The 21,252-nt window shown below is 34.0% G+C and overlaps 1 protein-coding gene across 2 annotated transcripts in view; it reads right to left on the bottom strand.

Annotated features, from left to right (window-relative positions):
* Ntan1 (N-terminal amidohydrolase 1) overlaps positions 1 to 21,252 on the bottom strand; it is a 129,328-nt gene that overhangs the window by 19,828 nt on the left and 88,248 nt on the right. For both annotated transcript variants that reach the window (XM_090406857.1, XM_090406858.1), the window contains exons 9-10: positions 18,424 to 18,524; positions 2,374 to 2,487 (exon numbers count right to left, since the gene is read on the bottom strand). In XM_090406857.1, coding sequence (XP_090262983.1) covers positions 2,374 to 2,487; positions 18,424 to 18,524 — 215 coding nt within the window. The remainder of the gene's footprint in view (positions 1 to 2,373; positions 2,488 to 18,423; positions 18,525 to 21,252) is intronic.

Below are 21,252 nucleotides of genomic sequence, written 5' to 3'. Positions count from 1 at the left end.
CATACCAGCTTTGCTTATTCTGTTGTCTATTTCCAGATTTAACCTGTCATCTTCACTAAAAACTATGTCTAAATAGCTGAAATATTTGACTTGGTTCTATAGGATCTCCATTCAAAATGCAGCTGAAGTTTTCTATGCTCCTGCCTATTTTCATAGTTTTGGTCTTTTTATTGCTGATTTTCATGCCAAATTGGTTACAGCTGTTATTCACTTGAGAATCCTGGAAGACCTGCACTAGATGTTGAAAGTTTATTTTTCACTTGGTTAGAGTATAATAAATTTAGTTTAATCCTTTATCCAAGTGTGAGCAACAAAGTTTGCAACTGAAAGTATCTTCAGGACTGGGGTAAGGTGGTACAACACCGGGCAACTCGTTGCAAAGGTGGAGCAAGATAATATCACTCCTATCTCAGTATCTCCCATAATGCAAAACACATCTCCATGCGGATATGTATAATGTTATGCATTAAGGGAAGGGCCACTACCCAGACTAGTTTAGACCTTTATGAGGTCTCTTCAGTGGAAGCTAGGCCCAACTGGAGATACCAGGCAGATCCGCAAGGAGATGTGTTTTGCATTATGGGAGATACTGAGATAGAAGTGATGTTAGCTTGCTCCACCTTTGCAAAGAGTTGCCTGGTGTTGTACCACCTTACCCCAGTCCTGAAGATACTTTCAGGCACAAACTTTGTTTGCTCACACTTGGATAAAGGATTAAACTAAATTTATTATACTCTAACCAAGTGAAAAATAAACTTTCAACATCTTTCTCTAAATCCAGAGTAATTTAATAAAAAGGTGGCACACTGTTTGGCAACTCCTATAGGTAAAGATGACCTTGCTAATGCTTCTGCCTGGTATCTCCACTTGGCCCTGGCTCCCACTGAAGAGACCTCAATAAAGGTCGAAACTAGTCTGGGTAGTGGCCCTTCCCTTAATGCATAACATTATACATATCCGCAAGGAGATGTGTTTTACATTATGGGAGATACTGAGATAGGAGTGATGTTAGCTTGCTTCACCTTTGCAACGAGTTGCCCGGTGTTGTACCAGCTTACCCCAGTCCTGAAGATACTTTCAGGCACAAACTTTGTTTGCTCACACTTGGATAAAGGATTAAACTAAATTTATTATTTTACACTAGATGTGTTTAGGAGTACAACATCATCTCCATAAAGCAAAGAGTTAAGTTGGAACATCTTGAAATCTATTATCATACCACTTTCTTTCATAATGTGATCCATATAGATGATAAACAAGAGTGGATCCTTGTATTACCACTGCTTTTACATCAAACTATCTTCCTGTATTTCCTTCAACTCTAACTACTGAATGACAACTTAAATATAGATTATGTATTGCTCTGTATAATGTTCCATTCACCCCATACAACTAAAGTGTTTTGAAAAGCTTTTCTTTTTCTCTGCCAATTATGTCCACATGGCACTTTTCCAATTCTTCTGCAAGTTCGATTTCCTTTACATTAATACTCCTTATATTGATGCTTCCCATCTTCAGTATTTCTGATGTTGGGTTTATTTTTCTTTTCCTAGATGTTAAGTTGGAGTTTGTTCCAACTTAGCATCTAGTTGGAACAAATCGCTGTTTATCCTGGTTCCCCAACAAAAACAGCAAGGGCCTTGTTTAGTTGGGCGACACCCCAGTCAGCATGAAATCTCATCATGTTGTATGTGTGTATTTGTGGTTTAAACCAATAGAGAGTACAAATTGGTCAGCCAAGTTCCAAATTGCCAGTCCATCCTCATTTATTCAGTACCCAGCAGATACCTATTAATGGGATGCACCACGTGAAGGCGAGGATTGGAGATTAGGTCAGAAGTCCCAGTCAGTCCACATTCCTGAAAGACTATGTGGAGGTCTCCTCCCAGTTATTTGGCTTTAATCTTTACGCAAACCCCCTATCAATGGTAAAGAGAAATAAAAGCCAATGACAACAAGTACTGGTGAATATTTAGTATCAGAATTACATGGTTGGGAAAACTGGATGGTCCATAATGGTCATAACACAGCTAGTCCTACTATATTTATTTATTGCTGAAAATGAATGTTAAATTCTTGATTACGTATTATCTTGTCATCTAACAGCACTCCAAATCCCTCCTAATTTCTATGTAGTTTCACTTGTAATTTGCACAAAAATTAGCTTATCAAGCTAGTTTATTTTTTTATTTTTGTTTTCCATAACAAAAAAAATATTCTTGCAATATTGTTTCTTTTAACCTACTTTAGTCATTTTGTATATTTCAAGATATTGAAGTACCAAAAATTCACTATATGAGTATGACATCTTAAGAAATTAGCAAATTAATCATGATAATATACTTGCAGTCTATAGAAAAACTGAAGACTTACCTGTAAGATAAACTCATCATTCTGTGATAACCATAAGTCAGTTCCTCTCATTGGCTCATAATTAAATGGTCCAATTCTTAACATCCCTATGTTGCAATCATATATATCTAACATCTGGAAATTAATTTTCATTGACATTATTCATTAAAGAAACTACTATTCCAAAGTGAAATTTAATATTACAAATTACCAAAGTAAATATTTTTACTTACATATACAACATAGCATAAACAATATGGTAGCAATTCAATAACTTTGCAAGATTCAAAATGCACAACTTAGAAAACTTTCATGTTCCTGTCAACTCAGAGCTCCAATGTAAGCCAGATGAAAGCATGTGGGATAAGGAATTATTCCTGAAAGCCAATATCACTGGCAGAACTCAAGACAGCAATGCAGGCTATGAAACAACAGAAAAATTTGGAAAGTTTACCCTGTAGACAATGCTGTGATACAAATCAAAAGGTAGGGACCACCTTTACCCTTTTTTAATAAAGTAACATTTTGATACCCACCTGGAATTAATTGTTGGATGTTTCAATGCTTACGGAGTGCAATGGCATACACTCCAAACACAGAAACAAGCTTTTTTTTTTTTTTGGTTTCACTGATTTGTGTTATTTTGTGAAGAAATGAAAAATGGTTAAGATAAAATAAGTTATAATAATTTATCTGATAATAAGATTTACAGTCAATATCAAAATGCATAGCACTATCAGTAAATGGAAAAACCTTACTATTGGATATGCCTTGGTTGGCCAGATAATGATTAACATTTGTATTCCTTCTGATATAGGTAATACAGGTATCCCTCAATGTTACCGTGTATATCAAAATCGCATTAATCAAATCTAAGAATCAATGGTAAAAATTACATTTCGTCCATGATCGATTACTGTATTAATAATTCATTTTATATGGTACTATTTTAGGAAAGATAAAAAATGAATGCAAAGTAAATGTTTAATAAATACTTGTACCTACATTATTTACTGCAATTTTTTTTATCAAAAGAAGTTATCAAGAGTCATTTGAACAGTTTTGGTTTTTCCTTATTGGCATAAATTCTATGATAACAAGCAAAATGACTCTCCAGACCTCAGCAAACAAGCAATAAAACAAAAAAAACTGCAAACATAATACATGATGGAACAAATTAAGTGGATATTGAATCCAACATTATTTCATAGCCAAATATAGAAACTACAAGAGTTTTGTGCTGCCGAATATATAGAAACTACAAGAGTTTTGTGCTGCCGAATATATAGAAACTACAAGAGTTTTGTGCTGCCGAATATATAGAAACTAAAAGTTTCGGCAGATGCAAGCATAAGCAACTTTATGGGCAACTCGTAGTAAAGGTGGAGTAAGCTCCAGATCACTTTCCTTAGTATTTTCCATAATGTAAAGCACATCTCCTAAAGGACATGTATGATAAATAAACCTTTGGCTCTCTATTTCAGTAATATATGATGGTTTATTTATTTTCAGTTACAATCTAAAAATTATTGAAAAAAAAAAAAAAAAAAAAACATACTATACTGACATCGAAGGTCGCAGTATCTCTCAGATACAATTTACTGTCAAATATCACAAACCTTTACATAACATGTGTTAAACCAAACTGACAGCAAAAAAACAGTGCGGAATATCACTCGTAACATATGACTGCACAGCTACTCATGACCTCCAAGCTATACACTGAATTGTGTAAGAATATTTATATTAAATATTAAACATTTTGCATGTATCTGTCAGATCTGCTGCGAGCTTTGCAGGGATAAAGGCACATTAATCAAAACTCTTGCCACATATATCAAGGGATTGCTGCAATTAATTTCGGCGCGTTAATCAAATTCCGTGTTAAGCAAGGGATACCTGTATATCAAAATACTGTTTTTCTTCTTGAGCTTAAGGCAATCTCTGGATTTTTTTGAGATAATCACAGCTGATAGATGGACTTATCCTAAAAGTCCTGGGCCTTGGTTCAAGGATGGTTGGAGGTAGCGGTGTCTTCACTGGATAATTACTTGTGGAATAGAGAGAGAAAGGCTAAGCAAATTTTAGAGACATTGAGGTGGTCATTCTTGTAAGTTTACAGCTGCTTCTCTGAATCTCTCAAATTCAATGGATTCTGAATGGTGTGATATTTCAGAATTTAATGCATTTTTAATGCTCTTTCCTCATGGTAGCTGTACAGCCTGTTTCCCCAAAATACATAATCCCTAAAATCCCCTGTTTCCCCAAAATCCTACTGCATAATAAGACTATTACCTACTGCTTAAATAAGACACCTGTGGGACTTTCATATTTACATAATGCACATATGCCAAATATTAATTTATTAAATAAGATTAACAATATTAAAACTGATGTTTAAATGTTAATAAATTAATATTTGACTGTGGTATATGTGCATTATGTAAATATAATCCTATATGCACTTCAGTGTTCCAGTGGAGCAATCTGATGCAGATTCCTGTATTAGAGATTAGGGATTTTTCTATGAGATTTTGAAGTGGACTCTGAGTTAAACTTTTTTTAAGATTTTACTAATATTTTCAGCTGTGCCTCTGGAAAATTTGGTAATTGAATGACATTATTGAAAATGTAAATTCTTCTCTAAAATCTGAGCAAAACCACAAAAATGTCAGCCAAATAGCCACTTTTAAAACGCTGTTAATCTACTTTCCAAACATTTGGTTCTCCTCTCCAACCACACAATGAAATGATTTTTTGGATACAGTCAATAAGTATTGATACTCAGAAGTGATAATTAAAAAGTTCAAATACAGTTTTCACAAATCCACATTAAATATCCAAGTAATTCAAACTATGTTTCATCTAAATTTCAATAACCTATTTACCCACGTAACAATCTGGTTACTTAATTTGAAAAGGATTTTTCCATGAAAGAAGGAAGAAAATTAACGGCTCACTTTTTTTCCTATCAGTGTGTGTGCGTGTGTGTGTGCTGGTGACGGCAGGGGAGGATTGCTACCCTAAAACCAAGAGCTTGGTACAGCCACACTGATGCAGACACAGAAAACTGATTTTACAATTGCCAATACACATACACCAAAAAATTCACAAATAAAATAGAAACCTAACAGAAACTATCACTCCTCGATATTTTATTTTAAAGAAATCTTACACATTAGGAAATTCTTGTCTATAAAAAGACCACAGATTATCTCCAAGAAAATTCTTATCATTCTGTGGATAAAAGAAAAAAAAGAAAAAAAAAGAGAGAATGGTGAGATTCATCATTCTCATACTACCTATTAACTGACAAAGTATTCAAAGACTCTCCAAACATCTGGTCATGCCCTTGCTAACTATATACACAACTTCTAGGGATGACCTTTCTCTTTCTTTTCATTATACACTGAAAAATTTCTTCCTATAAATCAATCATATACAATCTTTGCACAACTTTCAAGCAATATTTAAAAGTAGCTACCCTTATTTGCTCCACTAAAGACAATTCCCTCCCCTCTCACTTCCAGTTGTATATAGAATTCATTGTTCCTGTAAGTTCGCCTACTATGGACAGATGGGAAGATCAGCTACCATCCAAATGGAAGAACATTAAAAATACATCTGCAGTCATGATTATGGTCAATCTGTCATGCCTATGACCATGCTTTGGATACAGCTCAGGGAATCAACTGAAAAAAGATTTACTAAATTTACTGTGATCATGCTTGATCACAGTAAATTTAGAAGAGAGATAGACTACTGTTTTTAGAATCTGCTGCTGCTCTTAAGTCAGCCTAATTTAAATATTGTTGCATAAAACTTGCAAAAATATGGGAAACACTAATATTTCGAGATCCCAGTTTACATCCTAGGCCACTCACAGGTGTCCATAGAGGGCACCCCCACCTAATTCAGACTAGTCCAAATTAGGTGGGGGCATCCACATGTTTCAGTTAGTTTGTGTGGTGTGTGTGTGCATGTGTGTGTTACAAGTCTCATTTTGTACTCCCTGATGATATCTCTGTAACTGAGATTGGAAGTATTAAATATTACTTCTAATAGTTTCCTAGTGTTGTTTCACTCCATTACTTTTTCCATTAATTTTCTGTGACTCTTCTGTTGCTGGTTATCCCATTTAATAATTTGTAAGTAATTACTCTAGCCATTCAGAATATCAAAATCTTCATATAACTACTTTTATGGTGCTTTTTACCATTTCTATGCTTTTTTTTTTCCAGTAACCTGCAAAATCATTTTGCTACCTTCTTTAACATTCTTCCCAGTTTTCATGACTCATTTAGCTATTTTTCTACCAGACTTCAGCATTCTCAATCAATAATGTGAAAAGATTTGGCAGCAAGCTACTTTTATACAGTATATTATTATTGTAATTATTATGCAAGAAGAACTGTGTAGCTCAGTGGAAGTAGCACTTGCATTCTCTGCACTAGGCCATCAGAAGACAGACTTAAGTTCAAGTCTAGTCACCAATTTGAAGAACTTTTTCTTAGCCTTTCTTCGACCAGTTCCTGAGTTAGTCGATCTCTGGCATGGGCAAGTTCGCTTTTTCATCCTGTAAACTCAAGAAAATTGTCCACAGAACCCATACTATTTCAGATAAGAACATATCTTGTTAGGCACCAAGAGATTGCAGCACTTGATTGTCAGTCTCTTCATCAGTTGCCACTTATAATTAGTGATAGTATTCACCAGCTATCTCTGACTGGCAACTGGTGGAGACTGAATTTCCCACTGTCTCCAAAAAAGATAGATAAGGTTTTAAAAGGTCTTGTCTACTCTTTATAAGGGAATAAAAGGAGTCAGCTGATTTACTTGTATATCATTATACAAGTAAAAAAAAAAAAAAAAAATCAATTGCAAACAATCATTTGCATCACCCTCATAGTTGCCTTGTGCAATATGCCATAGGCATCGATAAATGCAATTGTGTGGGTATATGTGTGTGTACATACATTTGGGGATCACCTCATGAAGCCTGAAAACTAATCACAGGAGATTCATTGTTCTCATACTACCTATTCATTGACAACGCAATCAAAGACTCCAAACATCTGGTCATGCCCGTGCTAACCACATACACATCTTCCAGGTATAACCTTTGTTCTCTTTCTTCTCATTATGCACTAAAAATTTCTTACTATTAATCAATCCTATAAAATCCCATCAATAATTTATGTTTCTATCATATCCCCTCTTTTCCATCTACTGCCTAAATTTGAGAATAGATTAAATCTTTTAATCTATTTTCATTGGGAATATTCAAGACACCTATTATCACTTGCCTCTGGATCCCCTCCACCTCTTCCTCATCTCTAAGAATCAAGAATCTGAGTACAGTAGGTCTTAATGTGTGTCAAAGTCTTAGAGATATAACTTCTATCTCTATTTGTTGGTGTATTCATTGACATCTAGATAAAACTAACCTTAATTCCACATCCACTGCCACTAACAAATCCTTAACTTTGTTAATTTCCTGTGATCCAGTCCCATCAACAAAATAAAGCTTATGTTATATAATGTATATAAAGTTTCTTCGCTTAGTTTCAAATTAAATTAAATTTGCCAAGAAATTATATTCTTTAATCCTTTATCCAAGTGCAAGCAAACAAAGTTTGCATATGAAGTATCTTCACTACTAGGCTATTCATAGGCAGAGGTTGATGATTTCATATCAATTGCTTAGTATTCCACAATGTAAAGCACACTTCTTTTAAGATGTGCATAATGTTATGCATTATAGGAGGACCACTACCAACACCAGTTTCAACCTTTATTCAGGTCTGATCAGTGAGAGTCAGATCCAGAAAATATGACACTAGATGAACACTGCTATACTAAAAGAAATTCGTTACAACAAAACTGTCCATTAATTAACCATTACTCATGTCTGCTATAGTGAGAGTCAACTTTAATTTAAATCATTCCACAGGATCTCTATGTCATCTTTATTAACTACTGCCATTCCCAATTGTGCATCAGCAAAATGCTGGATATTCCTTCTCAAATCATTCCCTATATGGACTAAATAGTAACAGCTCTAGTACAGAACTCTGCAGCAGTGGAATAGAGTATATTGCAAGAATAGCCTTGAATCAGATGATTCATATTCATCCCCATTTGCTCCAATTACATAAGTTTTATGAGGTATCCTGGCAACTGCTTTTGCAAAGTAATTTCATGGTGTAGCCATTTCATTTATCTAACTTAATTGTCATTTTATTACAGAAAGTGAGCAAATTACTAAGGCATGGTCAACCATTCAAAAAGTCTAGTGTCTCCCTTAGTGTCTATCCACTCATTCCTGAATACTGATTAGCCAATAATCTGTTACCTCTGTCCTGGAGTCTCCTTTATTGTCAATATCTCAATTTGATTGATACATACTCTCTCTCATTGTTATTACAGAGTAATTCAATTATTTCTTTAGTTGCTGTCAACTACCTGCTACCAGCATACATTTAAGATATTCTTCTATAATCATTTTTTACTTATTATATATACTGATAAAGTGTTCTTTGGAATTTTGTTTTGCCTACTCAGCTAATTTTTTCTTCCTCACCCTGATGGTTGCCCTTCTTGACTATAATTTGTACTGCCAAGAAGGGCATGAACTGCTCATGAGCTTGTTGATCACCATTCTCTGAATATTCCTTACTCCCATCCCCAGCTCTGAATTAATGATATACACCCATTTAACTACCACCTGATTTATTTTCCTAATCTTAGATATGCAGCATATGTTAAATAACACTCAAACATCCTTTGAGCATTTTTTCTTCAGTTTCTTATGCCATGGCAGTGCTCTCAGCTGATAATGAAAAAATTCTTCGTCAACATGTAAATAAAGATAATGATAAGAAAAGTTTACCTTGTTCTAAAGGAAATTTCCATTTCAAACCAATACTGATAAAATTGTTTACTTAAAGGAATGTGCAAGAAAGAAAGAAAGAGAGAAATAATGAGCTACTTGGATTGGACCAACAATTTGTTAACAAATCGAACAAAAACTGATAAAACACCTACAGGAGACATCCAGTGATGCTAATGGAAAAAAAAAATTTTTTTTTGTTCAACAAAATGCTTTACCAGAATCCATATAAAGATTACATATTTTTACAGCTCTACATACATAACCGAACAAATTAAGAGACGTTCTCTCTCATACAATGCAACCATTGGTGGATGTTTTGATATAAAATGAAGATTACGAACTACAGCACGATTTATTTTGGACTTGAGTCTTGCAGATATCTGGAACTGCTCACTAAGATTCATATGCAGGAATGTTAGCACCTTTAAATAACACACAGAAATTATATTCTGGTTTTAATCCTTTATTGAAGTATAAGCAAACAAAGTTTGTGTACGACATATCTTCATGACAAGTCTACTCAGATACTGTTGACTTAACAGCTTCCTCAGTATCCCATAATGCAAAGTACACTCCTTCCAGATTGCATAATGCTAAGCATTAAGGGAGGGCCAGACCAGTTTCAATCTTTATTGAGGTCTCATCAGTGGGAGCCAGACACAGAAAAATACTAAAGTTGAATTAATATATATCAATTTATGCTCAGCTGTAGATCACTGGGTCTTTTTTCTTTGCATGTAAAGGAGTATTGCCAATCCTTTCTTTTAGTGTTACACGGTGATCAGCATTCATTTTTGAAATTATGGATTTTACAACCATGTTAAAATAATTCTTTTTATTTATTTATTTTTTAAAAGAGTTATTTTAACACAGTTGTAGAATCCATAATTTCAAAAATGAGTATTGCCAATAATCTGAGAGAGTAACTATGGTTACATATTGGCTAGTTTGTATATAGTTAAGTCTATACCATCAACCAAATGGACATAATGGTACAAGTTGGCAATCCATATATTCAGGGGTTTGGAATTATAGGACTTTAGTTTCTTATCAGTTTTCTTTGGTCAAGAGATGACACCTTTCAGAATACCTTGGACCAACCATAAAATCCCCTGGAAAAAGTACATTTACTCTACCAAACTTTTCCTTGAATCTGTTTTAACCCTCACAGACTATACCAATGTCAACAAATACGGTTGCATAAAGGTGCCTATGATCTTGGAAACTGATCCACAGCCAATTAGCCCAATATCCAAGAACAGAATCAAGCAGAATAGGTGGCAGTATTTAGGACTTAGGCTTCCCTGTTGTTTTCCTGTTTTCTCAGTATCCCCCTTACCAACGTGGTGCTTGCACGTATGTGTCTGTACTATTGTATGATTTCCTTGATGATGCCAATTTAACTTTGCCAAAATATTAAGATTAATAATTAAATATTTGGTTATTAAATCTTCCATGTTTTGATTTCCTGAAAGAAAATGAGTAATAATCAAAATAAGCTTAAACATCAGTTTAATTTTAGCTATTTTATCTAATTATTCAAACATTTAACTTATTTGTTTATATGTACTTTTAACATTTAATGAAATGTTAAAACACCATGCTCAGGTCTTAAGATTTTATCCCTTTCCTGTCAAAATAATACAATGTATTATTTTAATTTTCATCGACAATTGCATTATGAGTTTTTTTTTTAATTGGAAATTTGTTTAACATTCATGCAACAAGATTTATATGCTGTATGCACTTATTTTTAACAAATGATTGCATCAATCTCAAATTAGTCTATAGGAATTTATGCACATTTTTATACATTACGTTAGCAAGGTCTAGTTCCAATGTGTGCCCTAAGAAATCATCAAGGACTTTATGTTATTATTAGTACTGTGTTTTTTCTTCAAATATTTCCATAATATTTCTGTAGGTTTTGTTATTAGTTTCTTATCTGCTATTCAGGCCTCTAAACATGAACCAGTTTCCCATTCTTAGTGAGAAGTGATTTTCAATGGTCAGTGTGCTCCCAATAAGTTTTTACTTATTGGGAACTAGAAATAGCCTGGAAATAAGAATACTATGTATAGTCTATACAATGGAATTTCCAGATTATCTAACACTTAGCCTACCCACAATAATAATGACCTCATAAAGTAAATAAATACATCAGCTGCTTTCTTCTTCACTACAAAAAAGCTTTTTATCCAGTTTCTGATTATGAAATTTTTCACATAATTTCAACTAGAAACTGGCTCTTCCATTCAGGGAGTTCATCATGTTTAATTAAATATAAAGCTATTCTTCCTTTCCCTGATCAATATTACCTGAATAAATCATCTTATACTTATTTAGAAAGAACCCACCTGTTTCAATCCTCTATCTTAGTAATAATGCCATGCCAGTTATAGCAATTTTTATGGTTCTGTTAATTCCACTTCTTTTCCATTGAAGAAGTGGAATTGTAATAATAAAATAAGAATTTACAATGACTTAAAAATACAGAATGTAATTCGGTCAGCTAACATAATACAAAATTACCAGCTCACCCTCTTTTCTTCAGCATCCAGGTAGATTATCTACTAACAGGTTACACCACAGAAAGATGAGGACTTCAAAACAGTAAGACTTCCTGATTTGTTCTCTGCATTCTTTATAGACTATGTATAAGTCTCCTTCTCAGTTATCTAGTTTGATCCTTAAGCAACTTCAAAATTATTGATTTGCACATTTTTACACAAATTGTCATACTGCACTCACATCTGATGAAAGAACTATTTCATGTAATCACTTTTCTTTTTAAAAGGGAATTTTTTTATATGTGACTTGCACTCAAAAAAAATTGTAAACCTTACATTAGTGCAGTGCAATAGTCTAAGAATTTTCTCTCTCTTTTTTAATATATTTTATTCATTTGGTCTCCAAATGAATAAAATATATTCATTTGGAGACCATACATGGAAATAATAAAAGACCAAACATGGAACTTTTTCAAGACACTTCAAGGCTTCCAATAAGCAGGGCAGTGCTCTCACACCAGTGATGAAATCATCTACTGTTTAAAGATAATCATCACATTACATCCATCCCCACAGCAGGACTCAAATCAATAGCCTACTGGTGGATATGCTAACCATTCAGCCAAGGCCATGGCTGACAATTGCAAAATACAGTCACTAATTTGATTTACATATATTTCAGCCTGAAAATTACAGGCCATCATCAATGGCAAACAGTAGTTTAATACAAAGTAGAACATGAACAATGAATTGATTCCAAACAATAAGAGCTGCACAACACAAAGGCATAACTAAGAGATGCTATATTATTAATTAAAACTTTAATAATGTGTAATTAAAACAAGACCCTCTCCCATATGTTTGGTATTGAGAGGCAATGGTTCCAATTCAAGTTCAGACAATGAAGGAAGGCTTCGGTGCTTTCTTTAAATAAACGTTCAAATTTATAGCAACAGAGTTGGAGCAAGCATTTCAGACCTTATGGTATTGCAGTCTGTATCTATTCCATGTTTTGCAAAGATTCTGATTTCTTGGATTTCCTATTAATGATATAAGACTAGTGTTCTTGTATTTTTTTTCCACTGAACATTCGGTATATCCAAAATATCAAAGGTGACAGTCACAAGGAACTTGGCAGATGCCAGAAGAGCAAGAGGAGAACGTTTATCTCTAGAAGATGGAACAACGATAATTTGTTGATCGGAATAAATGTAGTCACTAGTGTTCTTGCTTCTTAAGAATTCTAATGGGATAGGACTATATACTGTTTCCTTGTTATCTGAGTTAGGAATATACGAATCCAAAAGGCTGTGCGGTCTGGTCTGGGAAGCCACTAAAAGTCCCTGTTGTAATTGTTGCAGCATACAGCAAATAATGTGAGCGTATCATAATAGTTTTGATAATTCCAATCTTTTTGAGAGGAATGGTGAGCCCACTACTGATGAATGTAGCATCCAGTGAAGGTAGGCTATTGATAAACAGAAGTAATTAGTACACCTGACATTGACTGAAAGAGTAGGATGTTTATGAAGGATAATCTGTTTTCTTTTTCCATTTCCATAGTAAAATTAATTTATGGATGCAGATTGCCTAGAAAGGCAGGTACTCTATTCTTTGTTGTGGGGTCAGATCACAAAAATGTCATCCATATAACATACCCAAAACAAAGGCTGAGTAGTATGGTTGAGAAAAGATGTCTTCTAAATGTTCCAAATAGAAGTTGGCAAGAGCAGGAGAGAATGGATTTCCCTAGGTGGTTTCTTCAAACTTGCCTGTAGATTCTGTTTTGTGAGTGAATTCTGTTTGAATAATTTCACTATATCCAGTGGAAAGGCTTGAGGGTAAATGAAGTGCATCTTCTAGAGGTAGTACGTTAGTGAAAAATAATTAAATACTGCAACTTGCAATTAAATTATTAGGCTGTATGGAAACTTTTTTCACTTTTATAGAAAATCAGTAGAATTTTTTATGAAAGAGCAGGAATTACCAATATGAGCTTTTGATAAATGTGTAAAAAACATTGCTATGTGATATGTTGGAAAATCTATACAATTAATAATTGGATGAAGAGGAATGCATTCCTTTTGGATCTTTGACAGACCACAGAAGTGAAGGGTTCTAACAAAATAAGTTTTTAGTTTGTCTAACAGTGAGTTTATTTATTATTTTTTTTTGGTTGACTGTTGGTGGAGTTGTAATCCATTTCCTATTACGTTAATCTATTGTGTAGTAAAAGAGATTTTTCGTTTGTAATTTTTAGTCAGATTTTGTAATAATGAGATGACTTGTGTTAAGCTTAACAATACTTAAGTATTGTTAAGCTTTAATTTCTGTTGACAAGATGTTTGTAGAAGGAAGCTTTGATTTTAACAGCACAGATCAGACCGCTGGGCGAAGTTGATTGGCATCATTACTAGAGAGTGTGGATAAATGCCATTCAATGTTAAAAAGGAAATTGAAGTAAGGTATCTTCTTGGGAAGTACAGCAGTCAAGTCCTTTGAAAGAATAAGAATTTCACTTTCAGTTAAGGGGCATCCTGAGATGTTAACTACCCAATTATCTGAAACAATGGGATGTGGGCCTTGCTAAGAGACAAAGGCACTGAATTTGAGATGTCACTTGTGTTCGTTAAATGATTGGAAGAGAGCGTTTAGTGATCCTAAAAACTACATAACATAGTTGAGGACAGGATCTACAGTGGAGGTAATATTATAGTGGAGATCAGAGATGCAACAAATATGTTAAATTCACACTCAGGAGTTGTGACAGACTCATTTAAACAGGTATTATATGCACTAGGAGATTTAGTTTCAATCAACTTTGCAAAGTAAGAATAAAAGAATATCTTGAGATTGAAAGAAAAGAAAGAAAGGATATCCTTGCTCGCATCTTACCTCGTAACACAGATAATTTACCAAATCTACCAGTCTTAGTTATATGAAGTGAATTCTGTTTAGGATTTGTAATGGTTGTATTGTATTCCTGTGAAGGATTTGTAATGGTTCTTTTAGAGATACTTATGCCATAGGGATTCTTCAATTTGCATAAAAACAGAAGGAAATTTTATGCAATCTGGTCCCTCAACAAAGATACATTACCTGCTTTTCTAGCAAGCATAAATAAACTGCACCCATGAATTAATTTTACTTCAGAAATAGAAAAAGAAAGCAAATTATCCTTTTTAGATATCAAAAGATTGGAATTATCAAAACCTTATTAAGATGTGCCCACATTATTTGCTGTATGCCTCAACAATTACAACAAGAACTTTTAAATATCAAACAATATATGAAATTCAATAGTTTCTCAGACCAAACCACACAGTCTGCTGGATTCCTAGCTTAAAGTAACAAGGAAACAGTATGTAGAGTGTCTATCTCATAAATTACATTTCTGGCATCTCAGAACCAATGTCTTAAATTCTCAAGATGTATAATCTAGTGGCCACATATCAACAAAGTGTCATCATGGTTCCCAATTTCTAAAGATAAACGTTCCCCTCTTGCTCTAATTGGGATCTACCCAAGTTCTTTGTGACCATCACCTTTCATATTTTGGACATATTGGATCCAGTTCAATGGGAAAAAGAATACAAGAACACCACTCTTATACCATCATTAGGAAATCTGGGAAATCAGGCTTTGAAAACCATGAAACAGATAGAGACCACAATATTCTGGGTCTGAACACGCTCCATTGCTGTCACCATAAATTCAAACATTTATTTAAAGAAAGCAATGTGTCAAAGCCTTACTTCATCGTCTCAACTTGAATTGGAATGACTATTTTAATTACACATCATTAAAGTTTTAATTAATGCTAACCACTGATGACAGCCTGTAATTTTCAAGCTGAAATATACAGCCTTTAATATATATTATTCACTTTTTTCCTTGTGTTTTTGTGTGGATTGAAGATACAATATAACACAAATATCTCTAAAAGAACACACAGTCATTATATACCAAGAAAATAATACAAAAATACTTCCCTCAAAATAAGTGGAAAATTTACCCAACTAGAAACAGATGGCCTACAGAATAAGGTAGTCAAGTACCTAACTAAAAATAAATTTACATATCGAAAGGCCTTAGGTGTGTTGGTTATTCATATTAGTGCTTCATGGTATAAACACCACCAAGAAATGAAAAAATAAACTAATTTATTAAACTTGCTAATATTTCACTGGTTTTTTACCCAGCATCATCAGAGCACAAATTATACCTGTAAGGACATAAGCACTACACTAAAACATTACAAAACAATTCTATTTGTAACTGACACAGAACTAATGCTCTAACAAGGCATCCTTTATGGGACAGTTGATGGTAAAGTTAATTGGGAGAAGTCTGGTCTCTGAATCACTCTCTCTCTCTCTCTCTCCACAGATACAATCATCTTTACACAGTAAGGGCTAGCAGATCATGTTTTGGACATTCCTTCACACAGGATCAAACGGAAGAAGACACTGGTTTTACACAGTATCCTCTTCCGTTTAATAGTCTGAAATACTATTTTTAAAATCAGCATCTGCTATGAAACATTCCCCCAACCCCAACAAGTATGGTTGCATTAATTTTCCAAAGATCTGGGAGACAGTCATTCTGATACTAAATAGTATGACTTTGTCAATTAACTTTATGGTTAACACTAAGTTCACTGATGACACCTTATAGGACATTAGATCTGTGTCAATATAAATTGAATTGTTTCTAATGTTTGTGTAGTGCCTGTGTGCTTGTCACGGTTATAATTTGTTCTCTGATAACTTTGCATCATCAGAGAACAAAACTAGTAAGTCCAATAATTTTTTTTTTTAATCTCTTGGTATTGTTTATACCATGCTGCTCTAATATGAATAAAAAAAGTTTATTATCCAGAGGAATAAAGATTTTGTAAGTGACAAAGCTATTATGACAACTAAATGATATTAATTGGTAACACTCGAAAGAAAGGCAAATGATGTCAAAATATTGTCATAAAGCCAGTACCACCATAAACTGCAAAAAATAATTTCATCAATATTGGCATGTGATACCTCATCAACATGAGGACAAGAGAATTCTGGAAACCTGAAAGCCTGCCCAATGTGATGTTCGCATAGCATAAATGTGTAAATGTTATATAAATATGTAAGTATAAATATTCTAACAATTATCATGATTATTTTTAATTTATGAGTTAAACATATTAAACAAGCTGCAACGATCAATATACATGGAAAAAGAATACAGTAATTGTATCATTAATATTTAGTACAATACTATATAGCACTAATACCAGAATTAATATTCTATATTCCCCTTGAATATCATATTGAAATTAATGTTGACACTTAATATTATATTTCAAGGCTACTTCACCTACTGAATTACGAACTGTCACTAACAATAACAGTGGGCAATTCATTTTACTTGATTTATGGATAAGCAAACTACAATGAATCTTAATAGGTAGATGTGCAATATTAATCTACACAAAAGTCTCAAAAAAAATTTATTTAAATAAATAAATATGAAACAAGCACTCTGATGACTTATTCCACCAGAGTAGTTGGAGCTCCTTTAGCCCTTACTAACTTATGAAGACAAGTGAGAAGCCAGTCTCTATCCTTCAGCCTTGGTGAAGTCAAGCTATCAAGACATGGAGAGAGAGAGAGAGGTATGAAGACAACTGCAGCCATTTTGTGTCCCTAAATCCTAACACTGTATTATTGTAATAATGTGAGTTTTACAGACAATTTTTTTAAATGTAGGGTTAAAAACTTCATGTTCCATGTGTTCATTGGACATCAACAGATGCCATATGGTCACTCAGATGATGTGCCACATGAGTTCTTGCCATGTGGATTCCCAGTAACCCATGTTACTGGGAGGAAAAAACCATTTCTACAGTGCTACACAGATACCCCCATCCTAAAAAGCTCTTATTATGTTTCTCAAAATTCCATTGAAAAAACTTGTAGGTAGGAGTGCCTGCACTAAAATTATTAGAAATTTTGCATTATTCAGAAATTATCTGATTTCTAAACGTAAAAATGGTTTAACAAAATTTCTCGACTGACTTTAATCATACTACATCGCTAATTAATAACTTTTGAAACACCTAATGTAAAATGTATTAACTGTTAATACTTAACATACTAAATAATACAAAAGTATAAGCTAATATTATTTTATAACTTTAAACAAATGGAAGTATCATATATAACCACTGATTTTACTGCAATAAGTAATTATAACCAATTTTTTAATCAATGTAGGCTATGATGGATGTTAATTGTTTAATGACATTCAGGTAGGAAATTTAGTACATTAGTGAAGCTTCTGACAATATATATATATACACACACACGTAGCTGTAGCGACTGAAAATATGTATTACCGGAGGAATCAAATGGGGAAAACTTTTTACAGTAAAGAGAGAGCAAATGGGTGAAATGTATGCAAGTGAGTTTCATTACATCCATATCTCAAGTACACAATCTTTTTTTAGGCCTTTGGCTGCAGAATTTTATACAAAGATGAGTGAAAGGAAATTTATTAAGTTTGCAGATGTAAATACACATCCTCTTTCCCAAAGTGTCATTACTAATACTCCTATGTTAATCAAAACCAATTTTTGATTGTAGCCTACACAAATGTCACTAAGAACAATTAATTTACCTCATAACACCCTGTAAAAAGTCTGGCTGATCGCAATGGCAAGTCAGGACCTTTATCAGGGAATGTTGCTGGAAATATTTCTCCACTCTTGATATTAATACCTAAAAACCGATTACAATTATATATATTAGTATCAGTAATAACTGGAACTTAGTCTAATTTTATATATTATCCAGTATTTATTATTCAACTCGAAGATTAACATAACAGTTTGCTGCTCACTTCATTTGTGAGAGATGATCCCCACTGCTGATTTTAAATTCCTAAAAAAAGTCTTTTTATGAAATTCTCATATTTCATGTTAATCAACAAAACTATGAATGATTACATAATTTATTAAGTAATTACATTTTATAATTATATATGCAATTAATTTCCACTAAACTTAGTCAAGTAATGAAGACAAGATACTATCAATAAATCATTGTTACTTTAAAAATTTTTAAATTATCCAAATGTCAGTAAAATGAATAAACCAACAAAACACCTATAGACTAAAATGAGCATTAGATAAAAGAAGATTATTAGCATTAAAGCCTTTGCATGAGATATTTAATTTATTTTACTCTATATTAAATTCATTCAAGAAACATTTCTAATATTTTAAATAAATAAACAATAAATTCAAAACACAACAGTGTTAAGTCATGTAATGCCTTATAATAGCTTAAACCTTATATTAACTTGTTTAATATTAGGTGCTCCAAAACTTGTCTAGTAATCCAAATTTCTAATTAAGAATTTTTACTTGGTTTAAAAGCACTGTTTTATGCTATATAAACAGCATAAATGTAAGTATGGTATTTGCAGTAAAATCATAATTACTGGGCTACTAAAGGGCTGTTGACATGCAATATATAGCCTCTCGCAGTCAAATCACCCAATCTTCCTGCAGTACAGTCTGTTTCCAGAAACAGGGCTCTGGTGAACACTGCAAAAGTATATTTTCCCTAGTTGAAGAAAATGCTGACCACCTCTATGTGGTAGAGGTATCTCATCACCCAGTGAAATATCGCTACCTCACTTATTAAGAGACCTGAAACAGTCATGTTTGGTCACTACAGTTTCAGTTTCTGTTCCCTCCTCTTCCCTCATGTCAATGAGAGTGACACACTAAATGACATGCCAATCATACTGTATGGTGGCCCCTGATCTTCCTCCATTCAAGGGTATAGTAGTAAAACGGATTCCACAGGCTGGTCACTGGTTGGTGCATGGGACTGAACCAGTTAGTAACGAATATGGAGGCTTCCCAATATTTTGCTAGTTCATGACTGGAAGGAGACCAGGTACAGTGGCTGAAAGGGAAACTGTCCAGGCCATGTATAGATAAGAGACCGTGTTTCCTCTGCTTGGGCAGTACTTTTGCAAGTGTTACCTCACTGCATGCCCCATTTCCTTTTTATCTCTTCCTCACCACGTATAACAGATCATAACCCAAAGAAGTATGGATCACAAAAACCCACTCACAAAAAAAGTTTAAAAAATCCATCGAAAAAGTTTCCACATGCACTTCATCAACATTCGAGGCCTAAATAGCAATATAAATGATGTGAACCACCACCTACATCTAAACTAGAATTACTATTCTCATCAGAATCCCAACTGGCAACCTCAGTAACCACTATCCCATCAACTCTAAACTTGGGGCAGCAATTGTGCATTCATCAGAACTAAGATATCATGCCAGAGATGGCAAAACCTCGAATCTCCCCCACCCCCAATTTGATCTGCTTTGTCTCAAAATTTCCATACCAAACCAACCTGCCTTTTTCATATGCTCTATCACTAACTCCATTAACCACTCTGATCTCTTATTATCTCTCTCTCAAGCTCACTTTTATGGTCAAAATACCTAATAGTAAGGTCATCCTTCTTGTCTACAACTCAAACTGGCTTCCCTTCTCCACTTTCACTGATCAAGCAAGCAGGGATGGCAAGGTATGTGCCATTAGCAACAACCTATCAGAGATCATCAGTCTCCCTAACCAGAATACCTGACAAGCCCCTCCAATTTGCCAAAGCACTTATCTAAGTGTATTGTTAACAAGGTCCCCTAAGAAGCAAACAATGGATGTCAGTTCTCCTCCTGGTAATTCGGTCACAATCTCATAATAAAAGTCTCTTTTGTCACAGAACAACCTTCACCCATCAGTCTCAGCCTCGTGTCCTTTGGCACTACAAGGGCGACAAATGGGATGACCTCCATGACTTCCTCCTTTCCATAGTCCAAATAAGGTTTCATTTATCTTGATCTGAACACTTGCTCCGAACGAATAAAAGAACCCATCCTTACAAGAATGAAAGTCTGCATCCCTTATTCCACTCCAAATTCACAACCAACATCCAAGCCTTGGTTATCAAAAAAAATGTGCCAATGCAGCAAAAGAAAAAACCCCTACATACCATAATACCATGAATGGCTTAAGATCAAAACTCAGGCTGCTCACTCTGCAGCTTGCAACAGCTGTAAAAGAATCATTGCCAAATCCAAATCAGACTTTGAAAGGCCCAGGTGCTGCAAACTTGCCTCCTACCCAAATGGTAGACAATGAAAATTTGAAATCTTCTTTATCGGGGGTCATTAGGTGCAACTTTTGCCCACCCAGATTTCCACCAGTCTCAACACCTGAATGGTACTACAGTCACCTCACCTAGACAAGGTTGACTTACTAGCATCATTCTACTCTTCCAATTCCTGCATTGATAACCTCGGAAAAGTTTCCTCCAGTCTATCAAGAACTGGCCTCTCCATGTTACCCATAGTCATCATCATCATCAAATTCCTGCCATGTACCCTCAAGGGGTGTACAGGATATGATAGTACTA

The sequence above is a fragment of the Typopeltis vanoorti genome, chromosome 17 (assembly GCF_054136105.1).
Source record: "Typopeltis vanoorti isolate ZY-2024b chromosome 17, IOZ_Tvanoo_1.0, whole genome shotgun sequence".
Lineage (NCBI taxonomy): Eukaryota > Metazoa > Arthropoda > Arachnida > Uropygi > Thelyphonidae > Typopeltis > Typopeltis vanoorti.
This window is presented reverse-complemented; position numbering and strand designations above follow the sequence as displayed.